Source organism: Sorex fumeus, unplaced genomic scaffold (assembly GCF_029834395.1).
Source record: "Sorex fumeus unplaced genomic scaffold, SorFum_2.1 ptg000098l, whole genome shotgun sequence".
Lineage (NCBI taxonomy): Eukaryota > Metazoa > Chordata > Mammalia > Eulipotyphla > Soricidae > Sorex > Sorex fumeus.
Window position 1 is genome coordinate 87,773,793 of NW_026606155.1, and position 16,627 is coordinate 87,790,419.

The 16,627-nt window shown below is 50.0% G+C and overlaps 1 protein-coding gene across 3 annotated transcripts in view; it reads right to left on the reverse strand.

Moving 5' to 3' along the window:
• Nucleotides 1-16,627, reverse strand: part of FRMD5 (FERM domain containing 5) — a 399,821-nt gene that overhangs the window by 15,554 nt on the left and 367,640 nt on the right. For all 3 annotated transcript variants that reach the window (XM_056133346.1, XM_056133347.1, XM_056133345.1), the window contains exons 7-10: nucleotides 14,360-14,447; nucleotides 5,160-5,248; nucleotides 3,750-3,813; nucleotides 2,975-3,066 (exon numbers count right to left, since the gene is read on the reverse strand). In XM_056133346.1, the coding sequence (XP_055989321.1) occupies nucleotides 2,975-3,066; nucleotides 3,750-3,813; nucleotides 5,160-5,248; nucleotides 14,360-14,447 (333 nt within the window). The remainder of the gene's footprint in view (nucleotides 1-2,974; nucleotides 3,067-3,749; nucleotides 3,814-5,159; nucleotides 5,249-14,359; nucleotides 14,448-16,627) is intronic.

The window sequence follows — 16,627 nt, forward strand, 5'->3', positions numbered from 1 at the left end:
GCCTCAGGGACAGGCATATTGAATCCCATGTCAGGAGAGTGAGGACTTCCCAGAGTGCTTTTAGGGCTCACCAAGGGACTGAAAATAAGTGTCAGGACCGATGATCTGAGGGGAGAGCAAAGTACTGATCTGATCTCAGCACTTAACACTTGTGTGCAGTTGACCTTGGGTCTATTCTTCCCCTCCCATCCTCAGCCTTATCACTGTCACTGTCACTGTCCTCCCGTTCTTCATCGATTTGCTCCAGCGGGCCCAGTAACATTGTGAGACTTGTTACTGTGTTTGGCATATTGGATACGCCATGGGGAGCTTGCCAGGCTTTGCCGTGGGGGCGAGATACTCTCAGTAGCTTGCCAGGCTCTCCGAGAGGGGCGGAGGAATCGAACTCAGGTCGGCCATGTTGGCTGCGTGCAAGGCAAATGTCTACCCACTGTGCTATCGCTCCAGCCCCCTCAGCCTTATAAGATGGAGAACTCTTGGCCTCAGCACTCCCTTCTGACCTGAGTTCACTGATATTGTTCACATCTCAGTAAATGGTGGATGACAAGCAGGGGCTGACTGTCAGATTGAAAACTGAGAGCACTGGCAATGAGGAAACCAGCTTAACTTTACAAAAGCTGCGTCACCATTTACTTGAGCTTGGAGCCATCCTCCCTTCCTTCCACAGTCTTTGAACCCAGGTGCAGACCACTGAGGGGGTGTTGGGAAACCTCCCTGTGACTGACACCTCCCAGCGTCTTGGCCCTCTCCCATGTAGACAAGGAAATGTGCTCAGAGCTGGCAGAGAGGGGTTTCCCCTGGACCCCGCTCAGACCACAACATGCCTGAGGTCCTGGCAGTGCCACGCCAGCCAGGATTACCAGGCAATCTAGGGAGCTGGCTTGCTTGCACACACAGCCCAGTCTCAGGACTTCTTGCCTGAGAATGGTTGTTATTCTGACACAGATCCCTTCAAGGCATAAGGCCAAAGCCAGGCTGGGGCCCTGCACATGAGATGCACCAAGGGAGACCCATGTGGCAGCTCCCAGAGACGTGGCACAACTGGGATATGACCCACTTAATGAGAACATTAAAGAGTCCATGGAAAAAAATGAAAATCGGTCTCTGCTCTTGGGGAGGGTGTTGGCAGATCTAGCAGTGTGTGAAAAAAAATTTTTTTTTTTAAGACTCCCAACCTGGCTGTGGGATTAAGTTCTTGCTGCTCTGGGCACTTTCTAAACCACTGAACCTCTTTTCAGGCCTTGTCTCCCTTGGATCTCTCTCAGGAGAGCTGTCAGTTCCCCTCTGTGCCTGCAGCCCCAGGGTTGAAACTCCTGGGCTTGTGCTTGGGGGCAAGAGTCCTCAGCCACTGAGCTATTTTCTGGGTTCCCGTGGGAATGTATTAGTGGTAAGACTCAGAAACCGAATATAGTCACAGTTCTAAAGCAATGTTCTTTTCCCCAGACACAGAAAATAAAAGCCTCTAGAAATGGTATCAGACAATTTCCATGAGCATCCTGGGACTGCACACACAAGGGAGGTTTGATCATGTAGAAGTCTCTTCCCCATGTCCTCCTGTGAGAAGCCCCTCCTGGGGTAGAATTCGGGCTCTTGGTGGCAAGTGCACACACAGCATGAAACAAGTAGGGGGCTCACCCTGGTAAAGGAGGGGCCTTGCTCTGCTGAGAGTAGGCTTCATCTAATAGAATAGTGCCAGCCCCCTTTCTTGCCGTACCCTTCTGGTTACTGTTGAGGATGGGGGACAGGGGCCTGCTGGGGCAAGATCTACCTTATACCCTACCCAGATATTATCTTGATTCTGATAGAAATTATTAAAGCATAAATCATTGCATTCTATTTATTTTTTAAAATGGAGAAAGATTTTAATGGAACACACTTTACCTGGCACTATTCCACTTTCTCGATAGGCTTTTTACCCCTAATGCCTTAAAAAATTTTTTTTTGTTATAACACCATGAGATACAGTTACAAAGTTGTCCATGATTGGGTTTCAGTCATATAATGTTCCCACACCATCCCTTCACCAGCGTACAGTTCTCACCACCTGTGCCCCCAATTTCTATCCTTCCATCCCCACCCCGCCTCTATGGCAGACACTTCTCTTCTTTCTCACTCTCTGTTTCAACCCTTAATACTTTTTATTAACCACCTTCTTCTGCACCCCTCCCCCTCAGGATGGAGCTTCCCAAGCAGTGCTCAGGGAACCATTCTTGGCAATATTTGGCCAACACGGCTGGGGGTCAGTGCTGAGGGTCTCAGGATGCTGTGCTGTGGGTACCTGCAATGCCTGGGACTGCCCAGGTCACCCCAGGGTACTGCATCCAGCAGTGCTCAGGAGCCACATGCTGGGGACTGAATTGGGGTTGGGCTACTCCAGTAACCTACGGAACTAGTTTCCTGGCCCTCTGACCATTTTGTTTTTTAAACCCAGAAGACAGCATAAGTGACTGATGCTTTACAAGCTCTTTGCTAAGCAAAGTTCTTTCCCTTGGCCCAATGGGTCTTCTCGGTAAGATCAGGTCACCCACCCCAGGCCTCTGGTCACTTGGCCTGTCACTGGCAACAAGTGAGCCATCAGCAGGGCTGGCATCAGTCCCACCTCAGAAGCGGGGCCCAGGTCTCCTAGGCTGAGGGAGCGGCTCTGGGGGGTACCTGCTCCCTCAGGCAGCTGCTCTCTTCCGCTCTCAGGGGCTGAAAGTCTTGAATCAGGGTGGGCTCAAGCCTTATTATGGAAAGATGAAGAATGCTTTTGCTACAGGGGAAGCCAAAGGACTTGCAAGGCAAACTGTGGGCAGTTGCTGACACCTGACTTCAGCCCTGTTCCAGGAGCTCGCCTAGAACTTGCGGGGGGGACCCCTTTTGCCCCCCAGGTTCATGGGAGCCCTGCCTGCTCATTGGCTGTCTCACGCTTCAGAGTCTGCTGCCTTCCCTCTGTGGCTTTGTGAAGCTGTCCCTGCTGCGCGCAGCCACTCACTTGTAGAAGGCCTGGTTTTCTATCCCACATTTCCAGAGGTGCTTGCAGGCTTCTGGAGTTGGAGCAAAATATGTGAGAATAATTTTCTTTTCCTACAAAAAAAATTGCAGAGAGAGAGCTGAGGGTAGGTGGATCAGTGAAAGTTGAGGCAGCCGTGTGACAGTGCCCTTGGAGCTGCCTGGGGGCTCCCCACAGGCTCCCCTGGGTGTCAGGGGAGCAGCAGTGGCTAGTGGAAGAGGAACCATTAGTCAGGTTCTGCTGCACAAACCCACCATGAGGGCCCTTCTGAAGGCTGATCTCTCATGGGAACTCGGCGAGTTTGCATTTATTTTATCATAGGATTTTCCTTTGGAAGCAAAATCAGTAGTCGTAGCAGCAACAAAAGACCCTCTGGATGGGCCAGAGACACAGTACAGGGAGTAGGGTGCTTGCCTTGCACTAGGCTGACGGGGGTTCAATCCCTGGCATCCCATTTAGTCCCCTGAGCATAGCCAGGGGTAATTCCTGAGTGCAGAGCCAGGGGTGACCCCTGAGCATTGCTGGGTGCAGCCGCCAAACAAAATATAAACAAATCCTCTGGGTGTCTTCAGCTTCCCTGAGGAAGTCCCTTACTTGGGCCCTGCCACCCCCCACCCCCTACCGACCAAGGTCAGGCCATTGCAAATGACTTCCCCTATAGGCAGTTGAGCTCAGCATGTCCTTCTGGCAAGGAACCACCCCTTGCCCATATCCCCCCACCCCCCCTCAAAAAAAAGAGAAGGAAGCCAGAACGCACCTCTTTCTGACTTACATATAGATGGAAAGTCTTCCCTTCAAACTTCAGCTTGGTCACCTCATTCCTAGAAACAGAGAGAAAGCTGCCGTTACCCACCTGGGGACTGCTGGCTCAGAGCCCCGGCTGGAGGGGCTCCAGACTCAGCCACAGTTTTAGCCGAAATTAGAACAGAAACAAGACAGCAGTGCAGTGGCCTCAGAGAACAGGTGTTGAAACAATTCAATCTGCAGCTTTCTGGTCAATCACGCTCTAATAACTGGGTGATAGGAGGATTTTGAGCTCATCAATAGAGGCCAAAAAAAAAAAAAAAAAGAAAAGAAAAGGGAAACGTGTGCACAGAAAGTGAGTCTAGGAAGACAGCCCGGGATCATTTCAGGAGTTAGCTCCCACATGGGCCACTTTAAAGGATATGACTGGAAATTGCCAGCCGATGAGGCCAAGTTCAAGATACAACAAGTCATGAAAAAACAATGCCACCATGTTTGGAGGGAGTGGAGGCTTTCAGGTGGCTGTGCCACTCACTGGATGGAAAATGCAACATTAATGCAGACAAATATAAAGATCTTGGGGAGGAGTTTGGGTGGGGAGAGAGGGAAAATGGGGACTGTCTTTGCTGCCCTTCCTCAGACCAGTAAATACGGGACAGGCAGCTCGGCAGAGGAGTGCCAGAGGATGGGGGCAGTGGGTGCTCCACGGCACCTTCAGCAGAGAGCTGGCCAGGAAGGAGCATTGTCCCTAGAGTCTCTACTAACTGGAGGCGTTGGTAGAGGGACCAGGACAGAGCAAGTGGGCCAACAAAGGCTTGTGAGTGAGGCCTCAGAATTGACAGGGACTCAGAACTTTGGAGACTGCAGCATATTCTGATGGTTTTGGATGATGTCTGCATGGATCAGAAGGGGTCTGCAGCAAAGCCAGATGTCCAGGCACACACCAGTTCCTGGCACAGACCAGTCTGGGCCTCACCGATGCCCAGAGTCATGCAGCAGGACAGACTCAACAGATGGTCAGTGAGGACACGGTTCCAAGTGGGGCAGTAGCAGCTGGGTTTCTATAGGCAGAGCCCACAGTGGGCGTCACCCTGTGGAAGGTGTTTAGGCCAGCAGGGCAATGTGAGGTGCAGAGCCGGGTCATCCACAGATACAGGCTGTCAGTGGAACTTTTGCTTCCTGAACGTGGATTTCTGCTCCTGGTACCTCGTCCTGTCCAGTGATCAAGTCTGTGGGATCTCAGGAACACCCCTTGGGAGAACAGGGTGCCTAGGGGAGACCACTATTTTACTTAGTCATGTCATTGACTCAAGGCATACAGAGGGCCCAGAAGCATGACTCCCTGAAACAAACGAAGGCCATGGAAAACACAGCCCTCTCCCCAGGGAGGCAGCATGACTGATTTGCAGATGAAGATGCTCACCATTTAATGAAGTGGACCCTCTTGTTTCCTTGCAGAACAACAAAACCGAAGGGAGTGAAGGCCAGGAAGGCAGCATTTCCCGACACATCCTGCAATGCAGAAAGACTTCTCATCAGGGTCATGTAAGTAGGAAGGCTTAAGTGTGAGAGACAGTTATTTATCGGTGATGCAGGAGTAGTACTTGCTCACAGAGCAAGATCAAATGGAATCACAAGCCTCTGGGAGGAGTTTGGCTCTGTCCCATGTCTGGCTGCAGATGAGACAGTTATCTTCCCTGAGCCTCTGCTCTTCAGCAGATGCTTTAGATCACAATGATGGTCAATCTTAGAAGACTCTTGGGACTATTCAAAGAGATCAGCAAACTCTCATAGTTTGCTGGTGGGATCCTAAAACAGTGTGGTCACTTGGAAAACAGTTTGTTAAGTATGACGTCACTATGGGCCCCACAGTCTAAAATACTGAAAACAAGTTCACACAGAAACATAAACATGAATGTTTAGAGCAGGATTATTCATAACAGACAAAAGTGGAAGCAATCCAGATGTTGACAACAGTTGATAAGTAAAACAGTTGACAAGTAAAATGTCAAAATGTGGTATGTCCATACCATGGAATATTATTAAGCAATAAAAAGGAATAAAGTACTGTGACTATGACATGTTAAAACATGGATGAACCTTAAAAACATGCTAAGATGCTTAAACAAAGTAAGATGCTTGCCTTGCATGTAACTGACATGAGCATAGTAGGTTTGACCCCAAACCAAACCAAAACAAAACAAAACTCCATCATGCCAGGCACAGAGATGGCTTAAATAGTTGGAAACTACTTTTCACATCAGAAACCAGGGTTCAATCCCTGATCAGTACTATATGGGCCCCTAGAGCCTCACTGGGAGTAGCCCCTGGGCATTTCTGGGTATGGCCCCCAAACTGAAAAAATAAAACCCCCAAAATGATGTCAGGCGAAAGCAGTTAGTTACAAAAGGTCCAGGTTCTATGATTCTAGGGCAGGAAAGATAGTATAAGTGGTAATTGTCCTGCATATGACTGCTCTGGGTTTGATCCCCTGCACCCTGCATGGTCCCCTGAGCCCTGCCAGGAGTGATTCCTGAGTGCCGATCCAGGAATTAGCTCTGAGCACACAGAGTGTGGCCTGAAGAGAGCAACAAAAAAAATACACATGTTCTGTGATTCCTTTTGGGCGGGGGGAGGTGGGAGAAGGAAGCAAGTTTTAGGCCATGCCTGGTGGTGCTCAGGTGACTATATGTAGTGCTGGGGCTCAAACCCAGGCCAGTCACATGCAAGGCAAGTGCCCTTCCACTACACTATCTCTCCAGCCCCCTATGATTCCACTTGAACAAAATGTTCACAACAGGCTCATTCTGATACCAAATCATGGGGTGCCAGAGGCTGGTAGGGAAGGGGAAATTGGACACGACTGCTAGCAGGTACAGGGTTTCTTTATGGAGGAGGACTGGCCATCCTGCCTTGGGAGGGTTACAGCTGGGTTATGGTAAGAATCTGCCTTTTAAGGGCATGAAAGTATTCAGGTGACTGGGGAACTGTGCAAGGATGCTGGTCAAAGGTACCTGCAAACTTTTTTGAACCACAGATCAGAGGGTGCTGGGTCAGGGAGAGCAGTCAGGCATGGTCAGTGGGCCATGGCTGTCAGGGTCCCCTGGTCTTTCCTACCTTCAGCCTGTGCCTCCCTGTCCCCGATCTTCAGCCAGACCAGCCCTTGGGCAGGGAGTTCTGCTGTGAGGCCTGCCTCAGGGAAAATGCAATTTTGCTATACAACTGCTAGTTAGACCTACAGGTATCTGTAATCCAACTCTGGTCCTGGGGACACACTCTCTGGGGGTGCAGACATTCCCACGGATTTGATTTGTGTCCTTTCCTCGGTAAATCCCCCCCCCCCCCGACACACACACACACACACACACACACACACACACACGCACACCTCCCTCCTATGACCCAGCCACTTAACTTTTGCAAGCGCCTGCTCATCCAGTCCCTAAGCACAGCAAAAAAAAAAAGAAAAAGAAAAAGAAAAAGAAAAAAAAAACCTATTTAAAAGGAACCAGAATGGAGATACTGTGAAGACACAGAACTGGGTTTCCTCCTGGCTGCCCTCACTGTAGGCTGATAACACACTGCCAGGGGGCTGGCTTTGGAGGGGAAGGACCCAGGAGAAGGCTAAGGGCAGCTTATCTCACATTGAAGCAGTTCCAGAGAGACTAGAAACTAGATTCAGAAAGACACCTCAAGGGTGCAGACCCCCCCCCCCCCCACCTTTTTTTTTGCCTTCTGGACCACACCCAGCGATGCTCAGGGGTTACTGCTGGCTCTACACTGAGGAATTACTCCTGGCGGTGTTTGGGGGACGATATGAGATGCCAGGGATCAAACCCGAGTCAGTCATAGGCAAGGTAAACACCCTACCCACTGTACTATTGCTCTGGCCCCAGACCTCCCACCTTTGTACTGACACAAAACAGGCCTGCAGAAAGGGGACCAGGAATGTGGAACGTGGGGGGGGGGGGGTCAGAGGTACCAGTATGCAGAAAAGGAAGCACAAATGGGATCAAAAGTAGTGGGGCAGGGGTGGTGGAGAAGGGGGAGTTCCCCTGTGTCCTCTGGAACAACAGAAGAACAATAGAAGACGGGCACCAAGGATGGGGATTCAGGTCTGCATAAGATGAGATTAGAAAGCAGCGGGGGTGGGGGTCAGGTAAGGTGGGGGCACTGGACATATACCTTAAGCTGAAATGAAATGCAGGTACAGATGGGCCCCGGGCTGGAGCTGCTAGCTGGGGACTGGTGGTCAGACCATTTTACCCTGCCTCTCAGTGCCCATCCCCTCATTTCTCAGTGTCAGCATCTGTGCAGGTGCCACCCATCCCTGAAAACACAGGCTGGCAGCTGCTGACACCCCTTCAGGAATATGCCCTGTCTCCTCTCCCTATCGTTCATTCTCTTGGGGAGCAGCCCTTGGGGGCATGTGTACAGAAGGACAAGTTACATGACAGAAATAAGGACCCCATATGAGAAGAGAAGCGAAATGTATAGTTGGGACCTGTTCCTCAGACTTTCTGCCTTTTTTCCTCCCTGTACTGTCTCATCCCCTTGAAATCAGAAAGCCACCAGGGTTGGCCGGGGGGATGGAAGCAGGTATGGGGGGTCTGAGAGCGCCCCAGGGCCTACACCAGCCCTCTCGCCTCCAGAAAACAGCCCCAGGAATCTCACTCATATCAGCAGTTGTGAGGTAAACAATCTTTAAAGATCAGTATAGTTTCAAGTAATAAATGTACACAATTTTAATAATTGATGTCCTTACCCAAATGGAATACTTTCAATTTTTCATCCTGTGGAAGGGGCTTCAAGCTGTAATTAGAGCCCAGTTCTGCTTCATAGTTCTCTGAGTGACTGTACTTCTCCAAATCCAGGACCATTAGGCCACACCTCAAGGAACCCCATGTCCAGCTAGGAGAAGGTGATGGCCGGAGTGCCCTAGAGCCGCTGCTACTCTGCATGGCCCACGGCCCTTTAGAGAGGGTATGGATTTTTTTGTTTTGGTTTTTAGTTCACACCTGGCATTGGTCAGGGCTTACTCTTGACTCTGAACTCAGGGATCATTCCTGGCAGGGCTCAGCGGGCCATGTGAGGGTGCTGGGGATCGAACCTGGGTTGGCTGAGTACAAGCCAAGTGCCCTACCCATTGTACTATCTTTCTGGCCCTTAAGCGTGTTATTATCATATGAAAGAGACAAGAGGTGGGAAAAGAAATAACTTGCTCAAGCAATACAGCACATTCCTAGATGTTCCAATTTGATCCCTAGCACACCTGATCCCTGGAACACTATCAGTGGCCCCTGAGCACTATGGGACTAAGTATAATGTTCAGGCCCACACCTCTGGGCTGACAGTCCACCAAGAGTGGCCCTCAGGCATCCCCACAGCACCACTGGGCCCAGTTAAATGAGAACAAGAATATCTTTTCTGCCGGGTTGTGGTAGAGATGAGCTGTGGTAGTGGGGGGAGTGCAGAGTCTTCACAAGCAAGACCTTCTTTATGACTCCTGAGAAATACATGGAGGGGAGCTGCTCCAAACTGCAGCAGGCAGGCCAGGAGGCCACAGTTGGGTCTGCCAGAGACCATGTGCCAGCTCCCAGCCTTAGAGTCCCCCGCAAGGAACACAGTGGTGGCTCCTGAGGGTGGAGAGGACAGAGGTGACCCTGGCCTGGCCTGGGCTGCTCTACCTTCCTGCTGCTGCCATGACAGAGACAGTCTGCTGGGGAGGGGTCGCAAGTCAGCCTGTGCCAATTCAGAGCTTGGGCACTACTGTCTGCCTTCTGGATGTCCCACCCCAAACTGGCAGTTTCTCTGCTGTCTGGTCCCCTGGCCAGACGAGGAGATTCTGGGTAGAAAACAGTCACCGTGTGGCCAGGGAGAAGAGCAGCTTCTCAATCAGTAGCACAGGGCCTGGTTGAAGTGCTGTTCTGCTCGCATTTAATTATCAAAACGATTCCTCTTCTTCTGTCCTCCCTAGGGCTGCGTGCCCCAGATTCCCCGGGCCCAGTAATTGCCTCTCTGTTAATAGAAATCATCAGTATTTATTACGCCGAGTGCTCCAGCTTTCCTCAGCTCTCCTTGTAGCAACATTAAGGCGACTGCTTCGGTAGCATATCACCAAAGTGACTCTACTTAATGACAAGAGTAAAGGCTCCCGAACTGTTCCTCTTCCCTCAGGAGGGTGAGGGAGGCCTGAGCTAGAGCCAATGAGCTGAGGCCTGGGGCCGGCTCTGCAGCAAGCCCCTACACAACTGCGGTGTGGTGAGCAAGAAGGGCAAAGTCCAGGAAGTGAGGCTGGAAGTCTGGTGAGAGGACCTTGTCTACCTCTTCTGCAGGGGAAGACCCGGGGCCTTCTATTCTATACAGATCCGGATCCAATCCCTGGAGATCCTGATCCAGTTCATACAGATCGAGATCGGGTCCATACAGATCCTTGATCCAGTCTGTACACATCTCAACCCTACAGATTCAGATCTAGTCCATATCGATCCAGCCCATACAGATCTAGTCCATACAGATTCAGATCTAGTCCATACAAATCCTGATCTGGTCCATACAGATCCATTACATACAGATCTGTTTCAAATAGATCCAGCCCATCCAGATCCAGATCTAGTTCAGATCTATTCCATACAGATTCAGTCCATCCAGATCCAGTCAATACAGATATATTCCATACAAATCCACCCCGTAAAATATACAGATTAAAGGGGGTACGATACCGACAGCAGGTCAATCTGTACCTGTGAGGTGAGTGCATCAGCAGCCTGATGGTGCCTTCAGACTTCCAGATACCCCAAAATTGCTGCTGTGCCTTTGGCCAGACCCCAAAAACTTGGGGCAAAGTTTACCAAGAAAGTAAACGGTCAAAAGTTAGGTATGTGGGAAACACACCCACAAACCACCTCCGGCTCAGCTATATAATTGGAGGCAAGGCCTCTTTGGTTCCTGATCGAACTGCTTAACGGCCATGATCCCAGAGACTCAGAAACAAATCTTGAAACCCAACAGCTTTTGGCAGAAATGCATCTGGTCCCCGCAGTAGGTTACCAGCGCCAGGCCACCCCTGGTGGGAATAGGTTTTGTGCCTTGGCCTGTTCCCCCTGGCGGCCGGTGGCCGTCATCCTCCAGAGGCCACTGGACAGTCAGGTTTGGGCCCACAGTGACGAGACACGTGGGGCCTCACAGGATGGGGGTAGAGTTGGCCCTTTCCTCCCCATCCCAACAAGACCCGGAGTCGCCGCCCACAAACGGCCTCTCTGGCTCCTGATCAAGCTGCTTAATGGCTATGATCCCAGAAACTCAGAAACAAATCTTGAAACCCAGCGTCTTTTGGCAGAAATGCGTCCAGAACACATAGTAGGTTACTGTAGCCAGGCCACCCCAGGTGGCAAAGGGTGCTGTACCTCCACCTGCTCCCCCTAGGTGGCTCAGTGGCCACCATCTTCCAGAGGCCATTGGACAGTCAGGTTTGGGCCCGCAGTGATGAGACACACAGGGCCTCACTGGATGGGGGTGGAACCAGCCCTTTTCTCCCCATCCCAACGAGACCCTGAGTCGCTGCACACGAACAGCCTTTCTGGCTCCCGATCAAGCCGTTAATAGCCATGATCCCAGAGACTCAGAAACAAATCTCAAAACCCAGTGGCTTTTGGCAGAAATGTGTCCAGTCCCTGCAGTAGGTTACCGGTGCTGGGCCAACCCAGGTGGGAATAGGTTTCGTGCCTTGGCCTGTTCTCCCTGGCAGCCTGGTGGCCACCATCCTTCAGAGGCAACTGGACAATCAGGTTAGGGCCCACAGTGACAAGACATGTGGGGCCTCATGGGATGGGGGTGGAGCTGGCCCTTTCCTCCCCACCCCAATGAGACCCCGAGTCGCCGCCCATGAACAGCTTTTCTGGCTCCTGATCAAGCTGCTTAATGGCCATGATCCCAGAGACTCAGGAACAAATCTCAGAACCCAGCAGGTTTTGGCAGAAATCTCTCCAGATTTACGTATTAAAATTTTGGGATTTCAAAATCGCGTGTCCACTACTGCAGCCACGCGGCATCATATGTTATTCTTAACCAGCAATAGAAAAAACAAATTGTCTACTGTTGCCTTTTCAGCAGATCTGAGTGTTGGGGTAAAATCCCAAATAATAATGGTGGGTCTGGTGTCAAAATATTGAATGTAATCAAAGTAGAGAGAGAGAAACATGGAAATCCTCTGCCCCACAGGTAGGGGGAGGGTGTGGGATGGGAGTATACTGGGGTTTTTGGGGGTGGAAAATGGGCACTGGTGAAGGTACAGGTGTTTCATTGTATGACCAAGACTTAAACTCGAAAATTTTGTAACAGCTCTCACGGTGATTAACTATCACGATCACGATCATCTGTTGTTCATTGATTGCCTTGAGCAGGCACGGTGATTCAATAAATAAAATTATAAAAAAGAAAAAAAATATATACAGATTTAGATCTAGTCCATATAGATCATGATCTAGTCCATGCAGAACTATTCCAGATGGATCTAAACTCTACAGATCATTTCCATGTGGATCTGATTCCACATGGATCTAGTCCATAGAGATCTAGTCCATATGGTTCTATTCCATACAGATTTAGTCCACACAGATCTAGTCAATTGGGAAGGAACCTGAGCACACATTCTTGCTCCCCCACTTCCTTGTAAACAGTGACCCTCCTGAAACTAGTTTTCTCTCTAGAGCAGGGATTACAGGGGGCTGTCAGGGCTGCCCCTACCCCTAGGAAGATGCTGCTGTGAATTGGAAGCAATATGGGCGTGGCATTCGCCTTGCCCAGCATCTGGTGTGCGGTCTGCTTTCTTCCTGTTACCTCCTCAGCCTCTCTCGGCCGGATGCTAAACCAGCTTATCTAGGACAGGCTGAGCTAGCAGCCCGCAGGTGCCTGTGGATTTGTGCTAGACACCAGGCTGGCTGTCTCAGAGTAGGTTCCAGAGCACCCTGGGCAGCATGATTACTACCTCTGCGGTACCCAGCTCTACTCAGCAGCCATACCTGTACCCCCTATGTCCATCTCATGCACTGTCAGGATCATGCTGCCTAGGGATTTGCTCCAAAGAGGGATACACTGTGTGTGGCCTCTGGGGAAAGTTGCAGAATGACTGGGTACCTGCTAAAGATCATTCTGGTTTTCAGACAGCTATCTATAAAGTGGTTTGCTTTTTAAAAAAAATATCTGTTTTGCTTTTCAGCACCAAAGATTGAAGTTAGGACTTTGTATATATGAGACATACGCTCTATCCCTAAGCTCTAGCCTTGGCCAGGGGCAGCTGTGTCTTTTAGGGTTAAGAAGCGATTTGTTGCTGTGTCTTTTAGGTTCTGAAATGATTCGGTAGACCTGGGAACAGTAAGACCCAGAGAAGTCGCTGCAGGCCCCAGTTGGTAGAAACCCTGCTGAGTGCAGAGCTCTCTCTCCAGGCCAGGCAGAGCAGCATCGAGTGCTTTGTAGAGGATAATATTTAGGAAGCTTGGCTAATCCATTTCCCAATACCATACGCAAAATTCTGGGTGTAAACAGGCATGAATGTATGCTCTGATGTGTTGGCACCAGAAAGAGAAAAGTTATAGGTTAGAAGGCTGTGCTGGTCGGGAATAAACTGAAATGGAGGGTGAATGGGGCTTCTGAGTGTCCTCAAAGTTCCTATTTGAAGTTTCAGCATAAACTCTCCAGCAGAAGCAATTCCACAGGGCCCAAGAACTGCCTCCCTGTGCCACGCCCTCTATCCCTTGCTTCCTACTCTTGGCTTTGTATTTCTGTAGAAATGTCCCCTCCACTCTGGACCCCCTAAAGACAGGTCATCGCCCCCAGTTTGTCTGAGGACCAGTTTTACATGTGCTACGAGGCTCTCTCTCTCTCTAGTAGTGGGGAGAGTCATGAAAAAATATGAGACTAGGAATGTCAGCATGGCTGGGATGCGGAGGAGGGGTGGCTGCCTGTGCTCCGCTCTAAAATGCCAGACAAGCATGCACGAGCAATCAAGGAAGTTTTCTCTGGGCAGTGCCTCCCCGGCGGGGTCCTATCTTCTCCTTCCCAGATGCATAATGAAATTAAATGCCACTCTGCCACGGTTCTGTGCAGTGACTTATGCTGCTACTGTCAATAAAACCCATTCTTGGAAAGGAATGAGATTACAAGTCACAAAAAGGGTGGGCTGTCTGCAGAGCCACCAGGGGTCCTATGCTGGGGCCTCTCCTCACCACCACTTAATCCCCCACTGCTGCCAAAGCAGGCCCCAGGTTCTCATATATTATGGAGACGAACTTTGCCTCAGACCCTTGGACATTGCACTAGCCCCACACAATGATGCAGCATGGAGGTTTCGGCCTTTTCTCTGGTTTTTATCACTGAAAAAGCCACGCAGGACCCTGGACATAGAGTTGTGGTTCCCTATAGCCTGTTACCCTCTGGAGGCATGTTCAGTGCAGCCTCCAACCCCATGTAAGCATTTCCTGTGTATACATGTGCGTATGTGTGCATGTGTGTTCTTGTTTATATGTGTACAAGTATATGTGCATGTGCATGTGTATGTGTGTGTGTGTGTGTGTAAAGCGGGTGAGCCTGGGTGCATGTGAGTGTGCATGTGGGCAGGTATCTTACCTTACAAGGGTGAGGGTCTACTCCGTAGGTCTCCAATGTCTGTGCTTTCCTTAAAAAGTTCAGCTCTGATATTGCTGGTGATTGTCCACTGAAACAAAAAAAATAAGGCGATTTCAGGGTCCCTTCCCATAACCCCTCCCTGCAATATCAACTGAGGAAGTGCTCAGGATGAACCAAGTCCCCTAATGCTCCCATGGACTGTTGGCTCTACTCTGTTCTCAGAACTACTGCAGAGATTCCTGTCAAGAGCCCAAAATGTGCTGTCCACTGGGGCAGATAAGCTATGTAAGAAATGGTATGGGCTATGTATAAAGCCCAGGGAGCGAGGGGGGCTGTGCCAAGGTGGGGAGTGCTCCACCATCAAAGGCGGGCAGCTGCCCCAGGCGCTGGTATGATATCTTTGTGGGAATGCAGGGCCCAGCATTGCTAGATGTGATTTTAAACACAGGATGGACTGGAGAGACAGTATAGGGGTTATACTAAGCATTAAGACAGTTCAGTGCTTGCCTTGTATGCAGTCAACCATTCAATCCCTAGCACATATAGTCTCCTGAGCACCCTCTTCGGTGATCCTTGAGTGCAGAGTCAGGAGAAAGCTCTGAGCATGGTTGGACGTGGCCCAACCCCCCGCCTCCTACCTAAGCCCTCATAATTTAAAATATCAGAATTAAAATTTTTAAAATGTATTTTATAATTTCCAGTACTGTGGGGGCAAACAAAACACATCTGCAGACTGCTTCAGGCTCCAGGTTTCTTGTCTGATCTTACTGAGATTGAATTCAAAGAATGGGCTGTGTTTCCTGCTGATGTTGCCTAAACCTATTCATTTACCAAAATGAACCGGGAGGTGGAGTGTGAAGATGCTCAGGAGATAGTGCTGAGCATCTCACAGCTGTTTGTTCACAGGATGCCAGCTAGGGAAAGGAAATCAGCAGAAGAGGGGAGGAGTCCAGCCCTGAGCCCTGCTGTCTGAAGAATGCAGCCTCCATCATCACCCCTTCTCTGGCTACCTCGGGGGTAGCCTCAGCTCCAGGCTTGTGGCCAGCTCTGTGGTGAGGGGGCTCAGCAGCATGTGAAATCAATGACTGGTGCTGGCAGGACTGTGAGGCAGGCGAGCCTGCCCTCCTTTCTCTTCCCCTCCCCTCTCTTTCCCTCCCCTCCCCACTCTCTCCCTTCCTTCCTTTCTTTTCCAGCCTCTGTGTGTGTTGTCCTGTAAAATAAGAGATAAAGTGCACATTCCAGGCTCTCAAGTGATAGCTGGAGAAACAAAGTCTTGCCATTAGAGCACGAGGCTGAAGCCTGGTCTATGGGAAGCAGTGCTCTGTGAGTGAGGGTTCTGCATCCATCAGGGGCCCGGTCACGGGAAGTGGTTTGGAGAAGCCCCACCCCACATGCAATGGGCTGGGAAAGAGGGAGTTGTCTACTGCTCCCTTCCAAGGAGCTTCCTCACACCCTGTCCAAAGGTTGGCGGGCCCACGGAGCTCCATTTACTCCTGGAGTTGGCTCCAACCTCCTGTAATCTCTAAAGTGGGCATTTCCTATGAGACCCCAGGCCTTGTACTAGGTTTCTGGTGGAAAAAAGTCCCCACAAGTAAAGGGAACAGCATGCTCGTGATGGGAGATGTGTGCTGAAAGTAGACTATAGAGTGAACACAATGACCACTCAATACCTCTATTGCAAATCACAACACTCTAAAGGAAAGAGAGAGCAAAAGGGAATGCCCTGCCACAGAGGTGGGGCGGGGGGATGGAGTGGGGGGTGGTAGGGTTACTGCGATCATTGGTGGAGAATGGGTACTGGTGGGGGGATGGGTACTAGATCATTGTATAACTGAAACCCAAGCACGAAAGTTTGTAAGTCTACAATTGTACCTCATGGTGTTTTACTAATAAAAATTAAATTTAAAAAAATTAAAAAAAGAAGAAAAAGTCCCCACAGAGGTCACGAATTGCCCCCCAAGAGCGGCTCTCTGGCACGGCCATAACACCAGATGCACAGAAACCAATCTCATAATTATATGGCTCTTTGCAGACTTACCTAGTAAAATATCAGACATCATATGGTTCTCATAACAAGCTATAGAAAAATTATTTCACAACGCCTTTTCAGCAATTCTGATTGTTGGGGGGAAATTCTGAACAATAATGGTGCATCATTTGTTGAAATAATGAATGTAATCAAAGTAGAGAGAGAGTTAAGTAGAAATCATCTGCCTCATAGGCATTGGGAGAGGTGGGAGGGGGGTATATTGGTGAACAATAAGTACT